Source organism: Protopterus annectens, chromosome 1.part2 (assembly GCF_019279795.1).
Source record: "Protopterus annectens isolate FY-2018-M chromosome 1.part2, PAN1.0, whole genome shotgun sequence".
Lineage (NCBI taxonomy): Eukaryota > Metazoa > Chordata > Ceratodontiformes > Protopteridae > Protopterus > Protopterus annectens.
Genome location: NC_056727.1, coordinates 703,041,035 through 703,067,585, shown reverse-complemented (window position 1 = coordinate 703,067,585; position 26,551 = coordinate 703,041,035). Strand labels below are relative to the sequence as shown.

Here is a 26,551-nt window from a genome sequence, read left to right as displayed (position 1 = left end):
ACAAAGGGTCTGCCCTGAAAAAGTTGAGGGGAAACCATCCACCAGGAGAGATGATTCTTGCAAGATGGGGTTATCAAAATGTTGTGAGTCATTGGTAGCTGTTGAAAGGACCACTGAGAAAACAGCATCCACTGAAGGAGCCTCATGTGGAAGCAGGCTAATGGGAGTAGAAGAATCGCCGCTGCCATGAGGCCTAACGCTTTCAATACTAGTTTGACTTGAACTCTGTTGGGCTGAAACAGGGACTGAACATTCCGCCTTATGTCTGTCACTCTCTGAGGTGGTAGTGTTGCAGACATTTCTGAGGTGTTTAATACGGCGCCTATAAAGTTTATACATTGACAAGGCGACAAGGAGGACTTTGCAAAATTTATAGAAATATCTAGAGTGTTGCAAAGTTGAATAGTGTAATCCCTGGCCATTATAAGATGCTGCTTGGTGGTAGCGGAAATGAGCCAGTCGTCTAGATATGGAAACACCTGGAATCCTTTTTGTCTCAGGTGAGCCATGACCACTGCCAAACCTTTGGTGAACACCCGGGGTGCTGTGGTGAGACCAAAGGGCAGGGTTCTGAATTGATAATGACTGGCTCCCAGCCGGAAGCGGAGAAACCTCCTGGAGCGCCCGTGTATCTTTATATGATAGTACGTGTCCTGGAGGTCTAAGGAGCACATCCAGTTGTCTCTGCCCAAAAAGGGTAGAATGGACTGCAGTGTTACCATCCGAAATTTTGTCTTTTGTACAGAGTAGTTCAATCTGCTGAGGTCCAAAATGGGTCTCCAGTCTCCAGTCTTTTTTGGTACCAAAAAGAATGTGGAGTAGATTCCGGATCCTAGCTGATCTGCTGGGACTGCCTGGATGACTCTTTTTTCTAACAGCCTTTTTATTTCTAGCTGAGCCTGACCCCTTTGTGCGGGTGGTACGTCTGGTAGGGGTCTTGGCGATTGTACCGGAGGGGAAGTGAAGGGAATTTTGTAACCCTCGGATATGATCTTCTGTACCCATGTGTCTTGGGAGAGGGATTGCCAGGCTTCCTGGTACAGAGATAATCTTCCCCCGACTGCCTCCGAAGGCGGACAGTCGGGCAGCTTCTCAGGGATGCTGAAAGGGTTGGTCAGGGAAAGATTCCCTGGAACCCTGGTTCTGTGGACCCCCTCTGCCCCTGGGGCGGCGTCTGTTATTATTCCCCCCTCTGCTTCTGGGGGGAAATTCACCACGTGCGCCAGACGTGACTCCCTGAGGTTTGCGGAACCACATCTTTCCACCCCTCTGTCCCTTAGGATAAGGTCTAGAAGGTGTGAAAAAATGGACTCCCATGGCAGAGAGAGTCTTACCATCTTGCTCGCATCTGGTGAGGGTATTCTTTACCTGAGGTCCAAACAATTCTGAACCATCAAAGGGGGTGTTGGTGAAGGACGCCTTGAAGGGATCAGCAAAGTTACAGAGTCGCATCCAAGCGTGACGTCTCAACTCAACACCTGTGCCAGCGGCCCTACTCATGCCATCGGCTGCGTAAGAGATAAGCCGCATGGAGGAGTTAACAATGGAGTTCAGGGTGGCCAGCTGGGAGTTTATCTTGTCCTGATACCCCACAGCAGAAGGATCCTGTACCGTTTCACCCAGCTCTTTAAGCAAGTCTCTCTGAAGGTGGGTGAAATGACATAAATAGTTCAGCGATCGCATAGTAAAGGTCACTGAAGCAAATGTCCGCTTGCCGTACTTGTCCATGGTCCTGGACTCTGTTAGGAGGATGAACAGGTACAGAAGGATCAGCCAATTCCTTCTTAGTGGCTGCTGCTACCACCATAGCATCAAGTGAAACGCCTTTGGTGAGAAAGGATTTATCCTTTGGTGCAGAAATAAATTTAGAAGGCCTCCTGGGGGTAGGTTCCATTGAATCAGGAGCTGCCCATGCCTTTCTAGCCACTACCTCCATTAGTGGGTCGAAAGGGGGAGACACCCAGGAGGTGGAAGGGCGAGATCCAAAAGCGTCAAGGTAAACCAACTCGTCCTCGGAAGGTTTGAGAGTGGACCAATTTCCCCTCTATTTTAGGATCTCTAGGATGTCTGAAAAAGAGACATCCTCAGAGGGGGATCTGGGGGAACCCTCCGACTCATCCAAGTCGGTGTCCGACGTGACAGACTCGGGGGAGTCTATGTGCTTCCTCTTGCACTTTCTTTTCCTAGGGGGTTCCCCTGAAACTTCAGGGGAGCCCTCGGAAGAGGAGGAGACACCCAAGGTGGGTACCCTACGCTTTGGATCTCTGCTGTCAGATGTAGGAGGATGGCCAGAGACCGTAACAGGCACTGTAGAGGGAGGAGCTGCAGAACTTAACCTTGGAGTGGACACTGGGTCCAGCACGCTCCTCATCACCTTGAAGGCTCCCCTATCAGATAACAAAGGAAGTCCCGGATCCGAAGAGACCGGAACCGCCCCCGGCACCGACAGAGAAGGCTCCGAGAATGATGTCGGGGCCGAACTAACCAGAGTCGAAGCTCCGAGAGGGAGAGCGGGGTCGGACAAGGGTCCGATGTCACTCGCCCCCTCGGAGCCGACAATGGAGTCCCAGAGTCCGGACCTCTCCACGGACGGAACCAATGAAGAGGTCGGAGCCAACGACACCGGAGCCGAAGGTGGGAGTATCGGCTCCGACGTGGGTAAGGTTACGGTTCCGACAAACTCCGGGTCCGAACTCGAGAGGTGAGTCGGAGGAGGAATCGATAGCAGTACCGAAGGAGCCACAGCCTGGTGAGATGGACTCTGGAGCATTTGGGCTAGTGCCTGAGATTTCATGAGCCTACTGACCACCCTCTCGATGTCGTGGTCGGACAGCCTGGATGACCTAGATAAGTGAGTCCTATGACTCCGCTCCGATAGGAAAGGGGACCTCGGAGCCGATCGGACGGAATCTAGCGAGGGGGATCTAGAGCACTTGCGCGCTGGGGTCGGCTCCGATGCTGGTTTCAGAGCGGATACCACTTTGCCCGCCTCGGATCCGGATGGAACCGATGTCGGAGCCATCTCGATAACGCCAGCCCTCGACTCAGAAGCTGGAGCTGAGGGTTTGGCGGTTTTTGAAGACTTCTCCGAGCCAGACTTGGACGGGGAGTCATCGGGCTTTAACAAGCCCCTTAGGATGAGCTTATTACGCCTCTCCTGCAGGACTCTTGAACTAAACCTGTGACAGACGGAACAAGAGTCCTGCAGGTGTAAAGGCCCCAAGCAATAGACACAAGAAGTGTGACCGTCTGTCAGAGACATTTTCTGACAGCACGAGTCACACTTCTTGAATCCCGAGACCTTAGTGTCTTTGGACATATTCCTAAGCACAGTAAACACAGTCAGTCCACACACACACAACTTAAAATTAAAAAAAAATTAAGGGAACTGACTAAACCCACACACACAGACACTGTAAGGGGTGGGGAAACTAAGGTAAAGCCCGTAGGCCCAAAGATAAAAAATAACTAAAGAAGGGAAGAAGGGCTATAACAAGGGTTGTATGAATAAAGGCAATTAGTAGGGACCTAAACAAGGGTAACTAACTGGAAAAACTACCTGAAAATTTAGTTTAATAGAATAAATCTCTTTACTGACCTGAGCCTGTAAAAAAAGGCAACCTTGCAGCGAAGCGGCAAACGAGATCTGGGGAGTTAGCACATGGTATTGTGGGTTATAAGGCTGCCTCGTGCCGGTAAAAATAGCTCTCAAGCTATAGTATAGGCCGAGTCGGAGCCGAGGGTCGGCTCCGAACCCATCCAGCAAGAATGAAGGCGAGAATGACAACTTAACATTGTCCTTTGTCTCTGCTTAAATAAGGCAGTCGTCCTGGTATGGATATATTTGAATTCCTTTTTGTCTGCAAAATGCAATTACTGGTGCCAGGCACTTTGTGAAGACCCTGGGCGCAGTAGATAAGCCAAAGGGCAGTGCAGAGAATTGGTAGTGCATTGTACCAGCTTTGAATCTGAGGTATCTTCTGCAATTTTGTCTGATAGTGACATGCAGGTATGCTTCTTTGAGGTCCAGAGTAACAAGCCAAGCCTTCTTGCCCAGCATGGGTAGAAGCTGCTGTAATGTCAACATTTTGAATTTCGGAATATCCAGGTAAGTATTCAGAATTGAAAGGTCTAGTATGGGCCTCCAGGCCTTGTCCTTTCTGGGGACCAGGAAGAGTCTTGAGTAAAATCCTTATCCTTGTTCCTGTTGTGGTACTTTTTGAATAACTCTCATGTCCATGAGGGCTGAAATTTGTTTTTGTGCCTCTGTCCATTGATTTTGTGGTAGGTCTGGCATTCCTTTTAGCCTTGGTAAAGTATCAAAGTGGAATCTGTAACCTTGAGACACAATATTCAGAACCCATTTGTCTTGGGTGATAGTTTGCCAGTTTTGAGAAAAAAGTGCTAGTTTTCCCCCTAAGGGGATGTGCTTGGCGTACGAAGGGGAAAGTCATTGTGATTGTTTCCTGTAAGGTTGAGACTTGTCCTCAACACCTTTTGGGGTTGAGGTGCCCCACTGTCGTTGTCTGCTTGAGCCTTGGGGTTGAGATCTGCCTCTTGGGCGTCTTTATCTGCCTCTCTGTGGCCGGTCTGACACTGGAAAGGACCAATTCTTTGTTGGCCAATTTCTGCTAAACCGAGGTGGCTTTACCTGTAAGAAATCCTTGACTGTTTGCATAGATTTAGCTTTATCCTCCATTTTCTTTAACACCTCTTCTGCCTCACCACCAAACAAAGTATCATGCTGTAAAGGAGCATCCAATAATTTTGCCTTAACATGACCAGGTAAACTTTGTTCTTTTAACCAAGCATGTCTTCGAATCACAGAACCTGTAACTGCGGCTCTACAAGAGGCCTCTAAAGAATCAAAACCACACTGCAGAGTATGTTTTCCCACCTGTTCAACTGCATGCACTAAATCCTGCATTTCTTTACAATCAGGAGCTTCTGAGCTTGCAAGCATTTTCTGTTTTAACTGAGCCATTAAATATTGTTGGTACTTAAGCATGTGAAACTGGCAATTTAAAGCTCTTACTGCTAAAGTTGCGGAAGTGTATACTTTCTTCCCCCATCTATCCAAAGCTCTGGAATCTCTGTCAGAGGGTACTGGATTTTTTGCAATGGAAGCCTTAACCCCTTTTGGACCCTGGGAAATAGTTTCTGCATCAGCAGAAGGGTTTCTGTAAAGAAACTTGTGAGAGTCAGGGACTCTATAATACCTGTCTGGCTTGGCTGGAGCAGGGGGCAAAGAGTCAGGAGATAAACTGGATTCAGAGAACACATCATCTACAATATCTAGTACAGGCGGAATAGTCAGGGGCCTGTGTTGAGGCAATAAGAGGAAATCCCTGAGCCTTTTCTTGGATTCTGAGCAATCCTGACTTTCCCATTGGAAATGCTCCCTCATGGTATGTAAAGTTTCCCCACAAGAATAATCCTTAGGAGGAGAGGCTGAAGGGATAGATTCTTCAGCATCAGAGTCCTCACAGGGGGGGGGGGGTAGAGAGTATCCCTGGTCTGAAGAGGAATTAGAGGAAATGGAAACCTGATCAGAGGAGTCATAGTCTGTATCCTGCCTAGGCCATTTTTCAGGAGGGGGATGGGAACCCCTGATTAGAGTAATGAGGTCTTCGGCCATTTTAAGCATCTGTTTCTTAGGCATGGAGGACTGTCCAGGAGAATGCTGTACTTGTTTCTTTGTCTTTAATGGTACCTTTGTCTTGGCTGTTGTTTTAATGGTAAGTTGTGAAGGTCTGAAAACACCCTCAGAAGCCGATGCCTGCTCAGCGGCTCCGGACCCATCTGAGGGATTAGTTTCCGTAGGCCCAATACCTTGAGTTTCCAGAGGCCTAGATGTCTCCACGTGGGAGTTGGAAGCGGCCTGTGACTCTGAGGTAGTGGGTGTCAGGGGCTGCGAAAGCGGCTCACTGAGAACCGGCGAATGGCCTAGAAGAGGTTTCGTTGTCGGTTTTGGACCTCGGATGCCTGTCTTTATCCTTGTCTTTGCGGTTTTTTGGTATTGAGGTCGTCAGCTGATCCGACGGCATCGTATAATTGAACCTTCGGCCAAAGTAGTGCAAAGCAAAATCAAAACATCTTTTTATGGTGCGTTTGTTAAATCTAGCACAAAACCGACAACTAGTGACATAGTGATCAGGGCCTAGGCATGGAATACAGTAAAAATACAATTATTAACTTTTTCTGACATCGGTCTGAGGCAAGAAAAAAGGTTCCCCAATGGGGTACTTAGCTTTATTGAAGACTTCGGATCTGAAATTTGACTTCGAAAATCTCAGGAGTCGGCCGACCGGCACTTGTGAACTGCTTCTGCTTCAGGCACCGCGTGGCAAGAAAGACTGAAGAAAATGGCGTCGTATGCATCTTATATACCCCTGGCGCACTGATGTCAGGGAAGAAGCTACAGCAACCGATGCCGGACCAAGACTTTGGAACTCAGGCCGACTGCGGGACCGCCTGACGGCAGGATAACCCAAGTGTAACGACTGCAGCAGTGTAACACGATGAACATCTATAGGACTGAAAAATTCTTTTCTGCATTCCTGTAACAGCAGGTGGCTAGGCTGATTTTACAAGGGTAAAAAAAAAACTAGTGTTTGGAGTTTTCCTTTAACAGAATATAACATAAGTACAGTATGGAATATACAGTATACAAAAGCATAAAAATATAATTTAAAATACAAATACAAAATCAGGGCATATATGTTTAAAAAAACGCAAAAGTTAAAATATATATAAAGTCAAAAGTAATACAGAGAATATAATTAAAAGTACAAGTCATATAGTGTTTATACAAGTTTAGTGTTTGTTCTAACAATAATGTTAGTGATCAGAGGTGACAGTAGATGACATTGAAGGGAGGTTTGAAAGAGACAACAGTATAATTTAAGTGGAAAGGGAGCAGGAGAATCATTAAAAAATCACATTTTTTGCTTTCTTCTTTTCAAAACAGGTTTCATAGATACATATTCATTGAGTCCATCTCCAAAGTGTGATCTTAACTTAAAAATCCATCTCAATTCAACAAATTCTGTATAATTAACCTTGCCCCCTTTATTAGTTTCCATAACTAAAAATGTAAATCTATGTGACTCTCCATTTTCTACCAAATGTTTGGCAATGGCACTATATCTGAGACCCTTCCTTACACAATAAAGATGGTCCTTTATGCATTTCCTTAGCTGTCTATTTGTTTTGCCAACATAAAATTTCTGCAACAAGTGCAGCTGGCTAGATGTATAAAATTCTTGGTTTCACAGTTAGCTGCAGCTGTATATGTATAAACTATACCTGTGTCAGGGTAAACAGAAATCCCTGATTCATTTATATAGCAACAAAAAGCACACTTCCCACACTTACTAGTAGTACCATTATCTGATCTAGAATGAATATCATCATTATTCGGAAGGTAACAAAGTCTTTTAAGAGATGTTTTATTTTTATACAAAAACCTCGAGATTCCCCCACCATCGCACTGATCCCTTCGTCAGTGCTTAGTATATGCCAATTTCTCATAACATTTTTTAATTTGATCAACATCCATGCTATAAACTACGGGAACTGTAACATTCTTCTTTTCATAACTACTAACTGAGATTTCCCTATGGGGAGATGCAAAATAAGGCTTAGCACTTGTAGTTCTTTTACTTTTGGCTAATATTATTGCCTCATCAACATCTTGCTTCTTGTACCCCGGCCCCAAAAAATCAAATTTAATTTCATGAATCTCAGCATCAGATGCTCAGTCCCTGGCATAAAGTCTACATGTCCTCATAGCCTGCCCTCTAACTACATTTCTAAAAACATGGGAGGGTGCATACTTGTATGATATAAATATGAGATTCTAACATCCCTTCCTATACAGTTTAGTATTAAACCGCCCATCTGAATTACGAACTACTTCGATATCCACAAATTCAATTTTCTCTCTGGAGAAGTTCAAACTAAACTTAAGAAATGTGCTATTATTTTGTAAATATTTGAAAAAGGTTTCTAATTGTTCCTGATCTCAAGTCCAAAGAATAAAGGTATCATCCACAAAATGACAAAACAATCTTATATAGTGTTTCTACTGTTCATCACCCATGACATAATTGCTTTCCCATTGGCCCATCACTAGGCTGGCATAGCTATTAGCGCAAGAAGTGTCCATAGCTATGCCAGCAATCTGTACTTAGTATACCCCATATAAAATAAAATCATTATGTTCTAATACAAATTCAAGAAAAAAAAACAGATAAAGTCTATCTTATCAGTGGAATAAGTGCTGTTCACCTGTAGAAACTCCTTCATCAGCTGCATACCCTCTAAATTCGGAAATACAATGAACAAAGACTGAACGTCTAATGTCACCATGTTTGTGGGTATTCTATTGTCACTTTCTTTAAGATTAATGTATAAATCTTGTAAAAAAATGTTTACTGTCCCATAATACTACCCCATACTGATCTAAAACAGGTCTCAACTGTTTCTCAATATATATCGAGAGTGGCTCGGTGAGCCGCCCTCCCCCTGATACTAGAGGTCTAAATGGGGGTGTCAGTGGGCCCTTATGAATTTCTGGCATTCCCTGCAACATGGGAATTAATGGATTCTCAACCATAAAATATTGGAACAATTCTTTAGTGATTATGCCAGTACTCACACAATCATATAATGAAGTTATCACTTCTTGGGACATCCAGGTTATTGTAATATTTTCAATGACTTTATGCATACTATTATCCTGTAACATTTCATTCACCTTCATAAAACAGAATGCCCTATCCATTACAACCACAGAACCACCCTTACCAGCAGGTCTAATGACTACTGATCTATCCATCTGCAATGTTCTCAAAGCTTCCCTCTCTTCCTTGGTCAAATTAACAAGTCCATGTCTCCTACTGCTGCACAACAAATCATACATTTCTCCTTCACAGACCCTACTAAACACTTACAGTACAGGGTGTTTCTGTGGTGTGTATGCACTGGGCTTTCTAAATACATGCATATTAACAGTAACATCAGTCTGTTTATCCAACATTAACTTAAGCATCACATTTCTAATAAAAAGCTTTAAGTCAACAATTGTCAGTCAAGTCCGCTTGCTGAGCAGATATAAAAGATATGCCCTTATTAAGGACCTGATATTCATTTGAAGATCAGACCTGATACCCCCACAGGAGCAAAAAAAAAATTAGAAATTTCTCCAAAGCAAACAGCCTACTAAGTGATGGTATAAAAAGTTTCAAAGCCCCTACTAACACAGCCAACAATGACTCCTACGCAGAAGAGTAAACAAATGCATACACTCAGCTGTATATGACAGGACTAAAACCAGGTCCTCCCCAAAAAAAAAAAAAAAACAAGCTGCCCTGGTGGACTTTAAGTATAAATAAGTTACAAAACAAAAGAAAGAAACTGATATTTAAGAACAAGAGAGAAGTTACTCAACAGAGGAAGAATGCCCTTCACAGCTTGAACAAGCAAATCAAATATCTTGTAAAGTCCTCTAAGGCTAGTCACAAGACTGTCCCCACCAGACATACCCCAAAGCATTCCTGAACCCAGTCCTCCACCCAGTATCTCCAAAGAACAGGTCATACAAACTCTCTCCAAGGACAAAAACACAGCCTCTAAGGGACCAGATAACATCCCAGGTTGCTTAGTGAACGGTCTAAAACAAGACCTAGGGGAACCACTTGGCACTCTTTTTAACCTAAGTCTGAGCAGTGGCTTTGTTTTAGAGAGTGGAGAGCAGTAATCCTCTTGCATAAAGGGGGTCCATCAATTGACCCAGGAAACTATTGACCCATAAGCCTAACCAGCCTTATCTGCAAGACTATGGAAAGAATCATAATGGACCTTATCAACAAGGACACAGCTGACCTTCAAACTCTTGACCTGCCCCAGTTTAGTTTTGTCAAGGGAAGACCTTGCTTATTAAACCTGATGGACTTCTTTGAGAAAGACACCAAAGCCCTGGATGAGGGCAAATCAGTACATACAGTGTATCTTGACTTAGCCAAGGCTTATGACACAATCCCTCACTCAGGGATCACTGAGAAACCCTCCCAGCTGGGATTATCTTATGTCACTAGATGGGTAGCCAGCTGGCTCACAGACAGAATGCACACTGTCAAAGTTTGGGAATCCACCTCCACCAGCGGACCAGCTACCAGTGGGATACCACAAGGATCTGTGTTGGGTTCTCTACTGTTTGGAATGAATTTCTTTGAGTTTCAGGCAAAAGTAGATGGCCTGTGGCTTACCAAGTTTGCAGATGGCTGCAAACTGGACACAATCATTGAGTCCCCCAGTGATGTAAACATATTACAGAAAAGGCTGATGCTGACAAATGACTGATGCCAAAGTCACGAACTAAAACTAAATGCAAAAAAATGCCTCATTATTCCCTTTGTCAAAGAAGTAGCCTCTTCTAATTATGACATGCTCAAACCCAGTGGTGCGAGACTTGGGAACACAGGTTGATAGCAGTCTAAACTTCGATAACCATGTGTACATAGTGGTATGAAAAGCCTTCTACATTGCGCATCCCATAAATAAGGGCATTGCATCCATGACTAAGGAGGTTATAACTCCACTGTACTTGACCCTTATCAGACCACTACTTGAGTAAAATGCTCCCTTCTGTATGTATCTCACCAGACACCTGCAGCAACTGGACATACCACAGAGCGTTCTAATCAAGAGAATCCAGAGCCTCCAAAATGTGACTTACATGAAAAGACTGAAAGCCATGTCACTGAACTCTGTATCATAAAAGCTGCTGACAGGTGACCTGTGCCTAACCTACACAGCAGTGTCTGACTCTGCCCTAATGGAAATGATGCACATCTGCAAATCAAATGGGACAAGAGTCACCTACTCCAAGGATCTCAATCTAGCCTGTGATATTAACAAAACATGCTGGAGAGACATATATATCTCCCAGAGATTACCACTCTACTGGAATAAGCTCCCACTTCATGTGAAGCAGAGCTTCTCAACAATCCTATTTAAGAGCAACCTTGACAATTGGATGGGTGACCACCCAGGGGTGGCACCTATGTCCTTTACGTTGATCACAGAATCACTCTACTAACACCTACTGTCTAACTATGGTCAATTAGGGTGCATGGGTTTTTTACATGGCTAATCTTGTAAAGGCCTTAGGGCCATTACCTTAGTAACCTCCTATGAACCTATGAGCCCATGAACATCCTTAAATATAAATCTGATGAAGATACCTACCCTCTCATAGACAATAATGAGGTATTACATAAAATTCTTAACAAAAATAATCATTTCAGGTCTACATTCAACAATACATTACATGCTATTATTCTTAAAAATACACTAAAAAGAGATTACACAAAACTTACCTAAAGTCATGAGGGCACCAAGCAAAAGCCAACCAGCTTGAGTGCGCTGTAATGATAACCTGCTATTTTGTGCAGCTGTTCTTAGTAAATCCTCTGCTATACTAACAACCATCTGTAAAAAATAAACAAACAAACAGATTAAAAGACAGAAAGACACACAGATGCATACATAAATAGACTGCATGGCAGTAAATGAACCAAAACTAACAGTGTCCACTGAAGTTAACATATTTTGGACAAACATGAACATATATATAGGGTGTATATCATACGTCCGAATGCACAAATGTCCGAATGCTGAAACTTCGAACTGGGAACTTTGAAGTGTAAAAATAGCGAAGCCGCGGAACATCGAATTCTTTCCCAGGGAAAGAATTGGGTGGGCTGTTTCCGTGGCTTTGCTATTTCCTCCAGTGTGGTGCGATCTCGGAGTTGGTATATTTAAGTAGGGGGGGGTGTGGGAGGCGAAGCCCCCCCACATTAGCAATAGTATGTGGTGTTCGTGTGTTTCCACATTTTGTACCGGAACAGCGATTTTTTCCCCTGGGAAAAAAAATCGCTGTTCTGAGTGTTCGAAGTTTTCAGTTTTCGAACTTCTGGGTTCGATATTTACATAGTTGAACTTATGATAGTTTGACTATGTGATATAGACCCTACACACAAACATGGGAAAAAAAAAGAAGTCCAGCTCTGTGGCATAAAAGAGATAAAGTCCAGACAGCAATCAAGATGGCACTGAAACAGCCAGGTGGGAGTGTGGCTGATCCTGAGGGAAAGGAACTGGTCATTCTGTATGTAGGTAGAGACCTGCAGGCAAATACAGGACCATAGGCTGACAACATGAGCTTGGTCCAAGCAAGTCAGAGATCTTCTGTGGCAGCTGTGTGGAAGCATGTGTGTGCTGCAAGACAGCATAGCTGGATCTCCTGTGGTAAAAAAGGTGTTCAGATCGGTCATCAGGGGAGCTGTTAAGCCATAAAACAGAAAAAGTTCTGATGGCTGACAGCATAACAGTTCTACGACTGGCACTTACCTCTCATAGAATGAATGGGTCAGGATCAGCTCTTACCTTGAGAGGAGTGAATGGGTCAGCAGATCACAGGTAGCTGATGGCTGGCAGGCATCAGGAAACCAAAAACAGACATAAAAAAAGTTACAAGGAAAAAATGTACTGAGGCAAGTTTGAGCAACGGAGAAGCTGTGCCCTAACATTAGATGTTTCCAACACAAAGGTAACCTGTATTTTTTTCACAGTTTTATGTCTTGAACAAAACAGGTACATCCTGATGCAGACACTGCTTGGAATGAGTTTTTTTATTAGATTTTTTTTTTTTTAATCTCATTCTCTCCAAAAAACCTCTGGAAGTTTGTACTGAAACTTCCAATGGGTGGAGCCTAAGATTTTTGATAGAATTATGTCTACAGATTTCAAACTAATGTTCATATCTCTGGAACCATCGAGTTACTATGAAGTGTACATTTCAAAATATTAGTACAAACCATTTTTAGACGGGTAGTATTCTTTAGGCTATAGGTCTTAAACTGGATTTTTTAAGTCATAGTAAACACTAACTATTAAGTTTATAATAATTTGTAAACTTATAATATCTCAGCAACCATTCAAGTTACACACATACTATCAGCAGCATTTTCTTCATTAAGCTGACAGCTTTCATATGAATCTAAGCAGTTCTGTCTGTGGTACTTTGTTGTTGAGATACTTAGAAAAACATGAAATGTATGACAATAAATAAATATTAAGAACAATTAATATTGTTTTACCTGGAATAGAGGTCAAATATCAATACAGTTGTACTTACAATTGTGTAAGCTTTAAAACGAAAACTTCTAACACTTTGCATGTGGCATGATTTTTGAACTATTAATGCAATTATGAACAAGCAATATCGGACGCCTAAAGGTGTCAGTAGGATGCAACTGCAGGAACACCTGGAGGTTTCACTTCTCTTAAATGTATTATATTTGCTCAATTCAGAATTTCCTGTACTTCTAGGCTACCAGTTGTGCCACTGCACATGTATGTATATATATATATATATATATATATATATATATATATACACATATATGTGTGTGTGCACGTGTGTGTGTATGTGTGTGGGTGCACCCGTGCACAGTATTTTACATTGATCAGATGAAATGCCAACTTCTGAAACACTGACAGGTTACTGCACAAATTTAAGAGCTCACCTAGGAGCATGCAAAACAAAAAACAAGTGCTTTGCATCCCCATACCCCCTGCTAATTATATATACTAACTTTGAGGTTGTACAAACTGCAGGGAAAGGGCAAGATCCTCTACCTGGTGACTGTCAATCTCACACACCTGTCAACCATCTGTTTTGTCAATCAAAATGTGCCAACCACATAGATGTCGATTTTTGAGCATTTCACTGAAAAATACTAAACAAACGCAAATATAAATACATAAGCGCGCACACGCGCACACACAAACAAAACTAATACAACTGAGAAGTGTTCTGACATGGTGTGAAGATGGGCAACAGAATTATTTTCAGCAACCCAAATGGATAATACTATGCACATAAAGAAGATTATGATAATGTTGCCGAACATAACTAGATTATTATATGTTTTGGTCACAGATATCAGGATGTTTTCATTCCATAATGACTACACCACTGCACTTGAAAAGAAGGGCTGGCCTTAAATTTTCTCCAAAAATTTACATTTAGTAAACTGGTTTAGTTAAATAATTCACCTGCCAAAAGGAAGTTAAAACAAGAGGTATCTGCCAACAAAATGTTACCAGCAAATTGCTTGCCTGGATTCTACCAATGTATTTATTTGTTTATTTTTTGTCTTGGGCATTTTCTTCCACTCTGTATAGGTGTCTTCCCTCCACATCCTCAGAGCTCATTTATTACCCCAGGAGGTGACAATTTTAGACCCATTTGCTACTCCCAAGGTCACGAGGCATCTGAAGTTCAGGGATTTGGTGCTATGGGTCCCTAACCCCACTGCACATATGACCATATACTGCTTCAGGCTTGGATGTGCTGAACATGTTGGTGAGAGAGTGTTACCCATTTCCAAGTGTGGTGTATTTCCTCAAAACTGCCCTGCTCCTCCAAAGTCAGCAGTTCCTCCCTCATAACCTCCACTGGGAATACCAGCATGGGAATGAGGACTGATTTTCCACTCCCCCCCCCCCCACTGCACCCAAAGTGATGAGAGCCAGCAAAGCTGTATTGCTCCTCTCTTCTCCAATGCCAACTCTGACAGGTGCCTAAGCCCCTATATTAACTCTGGTTGAGTGGGTGGTTGTCAAAGCTTTATCCTTCTACAAAAATGGAGCTAACCGGATCCTATTAAATTTGGTATGGTACTCAGTAGACAGTTATGATATTTGAAGAACATATAATTTCTCCCTTGTTCGGATTTTTTTCTCTATAAAATGAATACTACAAATATGCTTTAACTTGTTTCATTTTACATTTAGGTCTGTGAGTCTGACAGTGGTACAAGCAGACTATTTCCATTTTTTGGAACAATGCATTTTCTAGATCACTTTAGTACATTAGTGGTCTGAGCCGCACAGCACTGCACCTTTTCTTGAAAAGGAACCAACCATTTCTTATGTTGCAATTCCATGTAATTTACTTGTAAAATAAATAAAAAAAGTTAAAAAATGAATGTAAAACATTTTCAATGTGAAGAGCATCAACAGCAGGTAACAACATAAAACATCTTAATACCATCCATGCAGAAAAAGGACTAAGACTCACAAGCAGACAAAAAAGTGCCATGATATCATTACAGATGAAGAAGGCCATCCCACTGTGACACTTCAGGCCTTAAGGCAGTAAAACTACATGAGATCAGCTTGTACGATTTCAACCTCAATTATCAAAGGGAGGTGAAAGTTTGGGCTCAGCAGTGTGATGGACAGCAACACAACTGAGGACGTAAAGTACAGTTCTGTTAGGAATTTACCATAAGTGTAGATGTTAAAGTACATCACTGTTGCAGTTGTGAGTCTTGGGAATTCCTATCTGCAGGACCCCATGGTCAGTCAGCATACCAGAGAATTTCACTGTTTCCTGTCTGGAAGATGCCCTCCCTACCCAACCTCAGAATATGAGTGGTATAAAGAAGTCATCAGTCTGCACCACAATCGGGTCTTTCTTGGCTCAGGGATCAAGGGTTTGTCAGTTCCCTAGGCACATATGACCAACCTTACTGAAGACTATGATCACGAATAGCAGCAGAGAGGAGAGTGTAGGGGAAAGGGTGACTGAGCATGGTATACACACTAACTCCATGTACGTAGGACAGAAAGAGAGGGTATGTGGAAGGGAAAGGGTACTGCAACAGGGCATCCCAAACAAAGGGAGCACAGGTTAGCAATAATGCACTTAGTGCAAACCTTTTCTTGAAAATTAACTCATACTGCTAATACACATATTATCAGTTAAATCTTACTTCAAGGGCCATATGTAGTGATTGGAAGACATATGCAGAGTCTCAGTGTCATAATCCACTCCCCAATGGGAAGAAGGGGTCTGAAAGAAAGTTGCCTTACAGAACAGGTCTTCAAAGAAACTCTCTACTCCTGTAGCAGAGGTCCAAACTATAATATAATGTAAATGTAAGCACTGATGACCACAGTGTCACAATGCAGATGTTTGCAATGAACACATTCTTGAAAGAAGTACTACAACCACAGACTCACTGGCTGACAGCCCTGCCATCATGTTAAAAACAGGTTTGTTTTACTCAGATGCACAATTTTTTGTCACTGCATAGGTTTTGAGCCAAGACAGCCAACTGCAGAATTGTTTTTTCACCAGAAGGCTACCTTTTGGATAAACTCTACTGGAAAATGCTTAAAAAAACATACCCACCAGCACCGAAGGAAACATAACAACTAGTGCACTTTTTCTACACTCATGGACCTTGAAAGTAATATCATAATTCCTCCACATACTCAGTACACAGAGAAAAGTCCATGAGATAAACAGACTGGCTGAGCAATAACCCAGAAACCAAATTCTGAAGAAAACAGGAACAACCTGAAATGCACTTTCAGAAGGAAAAGGAATTTATCCTAACAGATATCAAGTTTTTAAAGAAAATAAATTATGGCCCATACATGACATCTCTTCATCATTTTTCTACAGTTATGGGGGGGGCACATGAATCAATTATCTAACATCTTGATCCCACTGAAAAGATTACAGTTGCAAGAAAATACACAAACTGACAAAATTAAAAGACTTAAGGTTATTCAAAGGAATTCCTGCTGCAACAACAAAGCAGCTACAGCATCTCAGACAAGCTGAAAACAGGGTAGGAATAATGCAGAAGGCTTCTTAAAATATTGTCTGATACTGTTAATACTTAGATATCTGCTAGGGAGATATGGTTAAACAGTAAAAAGACGTTATGTCTTACCATAATGTTCCATCTGAGTTGTTGATCTTCTTCCATTCATCACTGATGGGTACGGTTCCGAACCCTCGGAACCGAGTCGGCCAAATACCAAGCTAGTGTACACCAAACTCTCGAGCCACGCTACTACCCACAATGCCCTTCATCTCATACCTCAGATAGAGTTTGCAGGACACACAGTAGAAACATATATTAAAAACAGAAATAAGGGCGGAGGCCATCTCTGCGCAAACACCCTAACACACCAAAAAGACCCGAAGATCTGCCAGGAGCCTTTGGCAGGGGAAGGTGGGAGGGTGTGATGAATGGAAGAAGATCAACAACTCAGATGGAACGTTATGGTAAGACATAACTTCTTTATCTGAAGTTGTTGATCTACTTCCATTCCTCACTGATGGGACCGAGTCCCTAGCTACTACAGAAGAGAGGGTATTAGTCTTGATTTCTTTTTGTTGACTGTGTATCCCAGAGAGTTCAATAACATTATTACATAAGCCAGATGTTTCAGAAGAATGTGCTTGCTGTCCGCTTGGATCAGGCAGTCGTCCAAATAGGGGTATATTTGTATCCCTTGAAGTCTGCAGTAGGCAATTAATGATGCCAGGCATTTCGTGAATACTCTGGGCGCAGTAGATAAGCCAAAGGGCAATGCAGAGAATTGATAATGAGTTGAACCTGCAAGAAATCTGAGGTACCTTCTGCAATTTTGTCTGATTGGGACATGCAGGTATGCCTCCTTGAGGTCCAATGTTACCAGCCAAAACTCCTTGCCCAGCATGGGAAGAAGTTGCTGCAGAGTGAGTATCTTGAATTTTGGTACGAGTAGAAATGTGTTTAGGATGGATAGATCCAAAATAGGTCTCCAATCTTTTCCCTTCCTTGGCACCAGAAATAGCCTGGAATAAAAACCTTGACCTTGTTCGTGCGTAGGTACCTCTTGAATAGCTTTCATGTTTATGAGATCAGTAATTTGCCTTTGTGCCTCTGCTCTTTGATTGTGTGGCAGATTTGGCATGCCTCTCATTTTTGGAAGGGTGTGAAAATGGAATTTGTAGCCTCTCTTTATAATGTCCAGGATCCATTTGTCCTTTGTGATAATATGCCAATTTTTTGAAAATAATGCCAGCTTTCCTCATAAAGGGGCTGCCATTTGAGACCTGGTTGGCATGCAAAGGGGAAAGTCATTGGGTTTGCTTTCTGAAAGATTCCGAGTTGTCCTCACCACCTCTTTGTGTAGGAGCTTGCCATTGTCTGCCTCTAAACGATCCTTGGGCTTGTCCTCTGCCCCTCGGGCACCTGTATCTGCCTCTTTGGGGTCTGTCTGTGGCAGGAAAGGACCAGTTTTTGGAAGGCCAATTTCTACTGAAACGTGGGGGTTGAACCTGTAGAAATTTTTTCACAGTTTGCATTGATTTAGCCTTTTCCTCCATTTTCCTTAATACCTCCTCAGCATTAGCACCAAATAGTACATCCTTTTGAAGAGGGGTGTCTAGTAATTTAGCTTTGACATGATCAGGCAAGGCTTGTTCCTTGAGCCAGGCATGCCTACGTATGACTGATCCTGTAACAGCAGCTCTACATGAGGCCTCTAGTGCATCAAAACCACACTAAGGTATGCTTACCCACTTGTTCTGCACTATGCATCAAATCCTGCAACTCCTTCAAGTCTGGTTGTTCAGGTTGTGACATTTTACTTTTCAATTGTGATAACAAAAACTGTTGGTATTTTAGCATATGAAACCGACAGTTTAAGGCCCTCATGGATAAGGTAGCCGAGGTATATACCTTTTTTCCCCACCTTTCTAAGGATCTGGAATCTCTCTCGGAAGGCAATAGATTTTTAGCAATGGAGGCCTTAACTCCCTTGGGGCCCTGTGAGATGGTTTCTGGGTCAGCAGCATGGCTTTTGTATAGAAATTGGTGTGAGTCAGGAACCCTGTAGTACCTGTCAGGCTTAAATGGTGCTGGAGGTAGAGAGTCCGGGTTAAGGCAGGCCTCTGAGTAAACATCATCTAGAATGTCCAAGACAGGAGGTATAGCCAGAGGCCTGTGCTGAGGTAGCAAGAGAAATTCCCTGAGCCTTTTCTTGGAATCTGAATAATCCTGGCCTTCCCAGTGGAAGTGTTCTCTTAAGGTATGCAAAGTTTCCCCAAATGAGTAATCCACAGGGGGGGATACAGAAGGGATGGACTCCTCCGCATCAGAGTCTTCAAAAGGGGAGTAAGAATGTTCCTGATCATCAGAGTGCTCTGAAATAATGGAGCCCTGATCAGAGGAGGGGGAATCTTCCTCCACTCTGGGCCTTTTGTCCGGTGGAGGCTGAGAACCTCTGATAAGAGTAATTAAATCCTCAGCCATTTTAAGCATCTGTTTCTTAGGCATGGGGCCTGGAGATGGGCCCTGTGTAGCTGGTCTCAGAGTGCATGGTAGCTTTAGACTTTGTGAAAGCCTTGATGGAGAAGGAAGAGGAAGGTCTGAAAACACCTTGAGTGGAGGTGGACCTGTCCACTTTCTGAGTTTCAACGCCAAGAGTGGCTTCGGTATCTGTAGTCGGGGTGTGGGCCGAGGAGCCTGCGACCTCGGGCACAGGAGACACCGTCAAAGAAGTGTCGTCGGTAGTCAGGGGCTGCGTAGGCACCTCGCTGAGAACCGGACCATGTGTAGTCGGCTTTGGCGTGGTGTCGGTAGAGGCCGCAGACCTCGTGTGTCGGTCCTTGTCTTTGCGTTTTTTAGACAAAACCGGAGTCGGAGTATCCGACGACATAGTATAGTTAAATGCTTTCCCAAAATAATGCTGGGCGAACTCTGCCCGACGCTTAATAGTGCGTTTGTTGAATGTAGCACAAAAGCGACAGACCGAGACGTCGTGGTCTGGGCCTAAACAAGGTATACAGAGGGAATGGAAATCCTTGTGCGGTATTTGCTTCCCACAAGAAATACAATTATTAACTTTGTCTGACATCGGTCTGAGGCAAGAAAAGTTTCTCCAACGGGGTACTTAGCTTTTAAGAAGACTTCGGTTTCCAAATTTTCGTAATCTCAGGAGCTGGCCGACCGGCACTTGCGAACTGCTTCTGCTTCGGGCACCGCGCTGCAAGAAAGACTGAAGAAAATGGCGTTGGCTGGTTCCTTTACACCCCTGTCGCACTGACGTCAGGGAAGAAGCGACGACAACTGACGCCGGACCTAGACTTTGGAATTCGGCCGACCGAGGACCCGCCTGACGGCAGGAGAACCCATCTGTTATGACTGCAGCTGTATACATGATGAACATCCATAAAGCCAAAGGCAGCTCTTCCTCTGGAGATCAGATCCAATTTGTAATGCTTGATAAAGCTATGGGGTTTAGCCCAAGTGGCGGTTGCACAAATATCATCCATGAAGCCCTAGCATGAAAGGCGACAGAAGCGGCCACAGCTCTAGTGGAATGAGGTTTAATGTGGCCAGGAGCTGATTCCTCCTCCAGAGAATAAACAAAGGAGATACAATCCCTAAGCCATTTAGACAAGGTAACCTTAGACACTGCCGATCCCATTCTAGAGCCCGCAAAGGCAACAAAAAGCTGATCTGACTTACGAAATGACTTTGTCCTGTCCAAATAAAAACATAAATGTCTGTGGACATCTAAGGAATGGAGACAGTATTCCCCTTTGTTGGTATAATTAGGGAAAAACACGGGCAACTCAATGGACTGATTAATAGAGAATTCCGAAACCACCTTGGGTAAGAAAGTGGGATTGGTGCAAAGTGATGCTCTGTCCTTATGGAAAATCAAATAAGGGCTCAATGCATAATGCTTGCAGCTCTGATACACGTCTGGCTGAAGTAACTGCCACCAGAAACAAGGTCTTCCAGGACAGAAATTTCATATCACAGGTTGCAGCCAGCTCGAAGGGAGGTAGAGCCAAAGTTTGAAGCACTCTAGACAGATTCCATGATTCCACAGGCTACCTAATGGGAGGTCTAGAATGAAAAATCCCCTTCAAGAAGGTCTTACACAGACGAGAAGATATAACAGGAATTCCATCTGAAACAACATGGAAATTGGAGATGGCAGCTAGATGCACCCGAATCGTGAATGCAGAAGCCCTGTTAAGGAAAAGATCGGTCAGGTATTAAAGAACCGTAGCTACTGGAACAGAGACAGGATTAGAGACAGCTCTTGTGCCCACAAGGAAAAGCGTTTACACTTGTCTTTATAAAGTTTTCTGGTAGAAGGTTTATGGGAGGCCAAAATAATATTTCGTACCAGAGAAGAGAGTGATTCAAGCCTGGCTACTAACGAAAGTGGAGCACCCAAGCTGTCAGTTTGAGCGTGGTCAGATTTGGAGACGACAACCCTTGTGGGTGAGAAATGAGATCCTGACGGAAGTCCAGGATCCAAGGAGGTCGGAGCAGGTGTGGCTGAAGGAAGGGGAACAAAACCTGTCGAGGCCAGAACGGAGCAAAGAGAATCATTATGCTTCTCAACCGAGTAGCTTTCCTTAAGACCAAGGGTATCAAGGGGATGGGAGGATAAGCGTACAGGAGACCCGCGGGCCAATCGTGAGTCAGAGCATCTCTCAGGGACTCCCCCAGTGGAGGAAGGAGGGCAAAGTAGCTGCTGCACTTCATATTGGAGGGGGAGGCAAACAGATCGCAGCAAGGCCGGCCGCAGCGGCTGAAAATTTCCTCCACCATTCTCGGGTTGAGAGACCACTCGTGAGGAAGCAAGATGCATCTGCTCAGCCTGCCTGCAATCACGTTGGAACTCCCCGGGATGTGTGTAGCAATCAGGAAACGGTTGGAAGCTATCGCCCACTGCCAAATTCTCATAGCTTTGCGGCAAAGGGGGTAAGATCTGGTCCCTCCTTGCTTGTTGATGTACCAGACCACAGACATGTTGTTGGACTGGATAGCAATCGGTACAAGAGGAAGAAGAGGATGGAGAGCTTGTAACACCAGTAACACAGCTCTGAGCTCTAGAACTTTGATATGTAAGTCGACTTCTAGAGGAGACCAAGTGCCTTGAACAGATTTTCCCTGAAAGTGGCCCCCCACCCTATCAGAGAAGCATCCGTAGTCACCATGGCGTTGGGCTGAAGAGGTTGAAAAAGGCAACACCAAAGACTTTCATCCATTCTCATCCACCAGAGGAGATCCTGTTTGCAGAGATCAGTGATGACGATTAGTGTGTTCAAAAGATGATGATTGTGTATCCAATGAGTTTGAAGAAGCCACTGTAACAGGTGCACATGAAGTCTGGACAACGGAACAATGGGAATGGCTGCTGCCATGGAACCCAGAGCCTGCAGAACCTCCCTTGCAGACACTTTCCTGTGGTCAAGTATCACTTGCACTTGTGTTCTCAGTCTTAAGGGCCTGGGATGAGGAAGAGATATTAGGCCAAGCTGAGTGTTGAACATAGCCCCAATGAATTCCAGTTGTTGTGAGGGCTGAAGGTTTGATTTTTCCCAATTGATAGTAATACCCAGAGACTCCGCCAGAGACAGAAGTGTAGTGAAGGGCCCTGGTCAGTAGACGCTCGGTGGGGGCGGAGAGGAGCCAATCGTCTAGATAAGGAAACACCTGGAATCCGTGAAGTCTCAAGTGAGCTGTCACCACTGCTAGACATTTCGTGAACACTCTGGCGGCCATCGAGAGACTGAAAGGCAGGGCTCTGAAATGAAAATGATTGGCTCCCAGCCGGAAGCGCAGAAGTCTCCTGGAGTGTTTGTCTATTTTGATGTGGTAATACACATCCCGGAGATCAAGAGAGCACATCCACACACCCGCCCGAAGGCATGGAAGGATGGATTGAATAGTGACCATGCGGAACTTGGTCTGTATGACTGACTCATTCAAACGACTGAGATCCAGGATGGGCCTCCAGTCCCCCATCTTTTTTGGCACCAAAAAGAGTCTGGAGTAGAACCCTAATCCGCATTGATCTGGGGGGACCTTTTGGATGACTCGCTTTAGAAGAAGCTTCTTGATTTCAGAAGCTGCCTCCTCCCTTTGACTGGGTGGTACGTCAGGAAGGGAGAACTGAGGTTTTGGAAAGGATTTGAGGGGAATGTGATAGCCTCTGGTGATAATTCTCCGCACCCATAGATCGTCGGTAATGGAAGACCAGGCTGTTTTGTGCAGAGAGAAACACGCCCCGACTGCTTCCAGAGGAAAGCAATCGGGCAATGCTTCAGGAGCACTGATAGGGTCTACCGAAGAAAGAATCTCTGGAGCCCTGATTCCGGTAACCCCCTCTGCCCCTAAAGGGGCATCTTCCACTGTCGGACCCCCCCTCTGCCTCTGGAGAAGTCCTCACCACGTGAGTCACAAAAGAAACTTTGCGACTTCTTGTGCCACAACTTTCCACTTCTCTGGTTCCTGAAGAAGGAACGCTGAGGTTTGGAGAAGTGCAGGCCCATGGCAGACAAGGTCTTTCCGTCCTGCTCACACCTGGCCAAAGTATCCTTGACCTTAGAACCAAAGAGCGCAGATGGCTCAATAGGGGTGTTCAAAAAGGAAGACTTGAAGGAATCCGGTAGGTCAGAAATGCGCATCCAGGTATGACGTCGGACAACCATGCCAGCACCTGCTGCTCTAGCTGCTCCTTCGGTTGCGTGGGAGAGCGACCTCATGGAGGAATTCGAAATCGCTTCAAGGGTGGCAAGTTGGGAAGCCACTTTGTCATGTGCTCCATCCGACACTTGACCCACGAGGCTACCAGAGAGTTCGGAAATAAGGTCTCTCAGGAGTCTCGTAAAGTGTGCCAGGAAATTCAGCGAACGCACTGCAAAGGTCGCTGCAGCAAAAACTCGCTTCCCTAACCTGTCCACCGCCCGGGACTCCCTGTTACGTGGATGAACAGCAGGACTCTCTTCCGCCAGGTCCTTTTTTGTGGCCGCCACCACCACCACAGCGTCTACTGGCAAGCCTTTCGACCAATGGGGTTGATCCTCTGAAGGAGAAAGTACCTTGTCTGATCTCTTGGGGATAGCTTCTACTGAATCCGGACTCTTCCACGCTTGCTGCACGATGAATTTGACCAACTCATCTGCAGGAGGGCTCACGAAGGAAATAGTGGGCCGGGAACAGAAAGCTTGTAGGAATATGGATTCCTCCGAGGAAGGGGGTGGAAGATTTCCAGTCACCCCGCTGACTCAAAATCTCCAAGATATCCCCAAAGGAAACATCGTCAGGGGGTGATCTAGGGGAACCTTCCCCATCATCGTTATCCGTATCCTCAGTAAGGGACTCTTCAGGTGAGTCCATGTGTTTTCTTTTGCACACCCTCTTCTGGGGGGGGGGGGCTCTTCTTTTAATTCTAGAGCACAAAAACTTTTAGCACAATGACTCAGGCAACAGAAACTGGAAAGGTCAGTCACCAAACTTAAGAAGCCTATAACAAGGAAGATAACAAGAGACCCCGTAGAGGTATAAGAAATATTTCGGAAATTTTATGAAAATTTGTATAAAGCAGAGAAACATGGAAATCAAGAAACGGTAGAAATAGAAATGTTTACGGAAGAATTAAATATGCCAATGTTAGAGGCAGATGAGGTTCAATTACTAACAGTTACAAAAGGAAGGGATGAGATAAAAATGGCTATGTATAATCAATCTACAGGAAAGTCCCTAGGAATAGATGGTATTCCTGTGGAAGTTTGAAAGTTAGGAGGAGAAAAAAACTGATAAAGATCTGGAAGGTTTTGTTTAACAGTATTTTAAGAGAAGTACTAGCATCCTGGAAGAAGGCGGTGGTAGCGGTAATACCTAAAGACGGTAAAGAGCCATCAAATCCAGCTTCATACAGGCCCATTTCAATACTAAACCACGATTATAAAGCGTTTATGTCTATAATGGCTAAAAGAATGGCAAAAGTGATACCAAAATTGATACATATAGATCAGTGTGGTTTTGTGGAGGGGAGGCAAACATTTGATAATATTAACAACACTGATGATCCATAGATAAGCAGAATGTAAGACAGTACCTCTTTTATTGTTAGGTGTTGATGCAGAGAAAGCATTTGACAGAGTAGACTGGGACTTCATGAGCAGGGCAATGGAAGCACTTGCTTTCTCTGATACAATTATAAGGTTGATTAGAAAAATATATGAGGGTTAGAGGAGCGAATTAAAGTGGGTGAGGTCCTCTCAGATAATTTCTGCTTGAGTAGAGTAACTAGGCAGGGTTGTCCACTTTCCCCTTTGTTGTTTGCATTAAATTTAGAACCACTGGCAAAGAAAATAAGGGACTCCAATACTCAAGGATATAATTGGTGTGACAGTCAAGAAAAGCTGGCTTTATTTGCAAATGATATTATTTTATACATGACAAAACCAGAAAGGGACATTACAGTGTTGTTGAACATTTCAAGACAGTTTCAAATCATCCCAGGATACAAAGTTAATGAACCTAAACCAAAGGCAATAGTGGTAAATTATGTACCCGCATACGAATTTGTCCAACAATATCCATATTTATGGGGCGATAATAAAATTAAGTATTTAGGAGTATGGATTAGAAATGAGTCTGTGGTGGCAGCAAAAGATATGTGGGAAGATACTAAATAATAGATAATACAAAAATTGAGAAATTGGAAGTTTTGTTATATGGATATGGATACAAGCCATTAAAATGTTTTTAGTCCCTTTAGTCTTATACACAGGTCAGGTATACTTTTATCAACCGGAGGAGAAGTTGTGGATAGCAATTAAAAAAAAGAGTGGAAGGATTTTACCTGGGAAGGGAAGACAGCAGGGGTCAAGTGGGATAAGCTGATTCTACCAATAGAACCAGGTGGACCAAGATTACCTAATTTGAGGGGGTGTTTTAGAGCAACACAGTTAAGGATCTTAAATATAGCACAAGCAGAAAACTATAACTCAAAGTGGACAGGAATGATGCTGACACAGGGAGGAAGCTCACAAAATAAGGAGAGATTGGGATTTTGGATGCAGACTCTTACGGAGAACAACCAGAATCATACAGAGTATTAGATTCATAAAATAGCTGGGAGTATTCTAAGAACCAAACCAGCACGAGAACGGAGGAAAAAGATTTTGGCTAGTAGGATGCCTGTGGTCAGGGATACAGACAATGGGCAAGAGGGGGCTGGAACTTATTGGAGAAAACTGCCAAAGAAACCAAAATATTGAGAGGAAATAACTAGAAAGGGAAAGGTAATGTAATAGAATGGGAAGAGGCCAAGAACTTATTTGGACTGCAGGTTAGAGATTGCCTTCCCTATCAAGGACTGATATCAGAGTATTGGCAAAGAGGAAAAAAATAGGGGACTCCTAAATGAAAGACCAGCACTGGTAGAGTTTTTAATAGAATTTAGAACAGAAGCTGACATTAAAAAAGGAATAATTAGTAATGCATATAAAATACTGCATGAGAATTATAAGAATCAATCAGAGGAACTTAAGAAGAGATTGGCAAGAGAGACTGAATAAGCAGTTCACAAAGAGACAATGGGAGTATACAGAATATATATCTCCCAAATATGCAACAGTCTAGAAGATTTAGGATCTTTGCATGGAAGTGTTTACATAGGTATTTTTACACCCTAATTAGACTCCAAAGAATTTTTCCTCGGATGGATAACAAATGTTGGAGGTATGACGGGCAAGAAAGAAGTAGCTGGGAACATTGTTTTGGAAGTGTAGTGAGCTGGCAGACTTTAGGGATTCCACGTGGGCCAGTCTGTCAAAGATGCTGGGTGGGTGGACGGGACTGACTGG

General features: G+C 43.7%; 1 protein-coding gene across 3 annotated transcripts in view; it reads right to left on the bottom strand.

The window, feature by feature from the left end:
- Nucleotides 1–26,551, bottom strand: part of HEATR5B (HEAT repeat containing 5B) — a 2,176,461-nt gene that overhangs the window by 1,642,570 nt on the left and 507,340 nt on the right. For all 3 annotated transcript variants that reach the window (XM_044058540.1, XM_044058533.1, XM_044058548.1), the window contains exon 11: nt 11,385–11,496. In XM_044058540.1, coding sequence (XP_043914475.1) covers nt 11,385–11,496 — 112 coding nt within the window. The remainder of the gene's footprint in view (nt 1–11,384; nt 11,497–26,551) is intronic.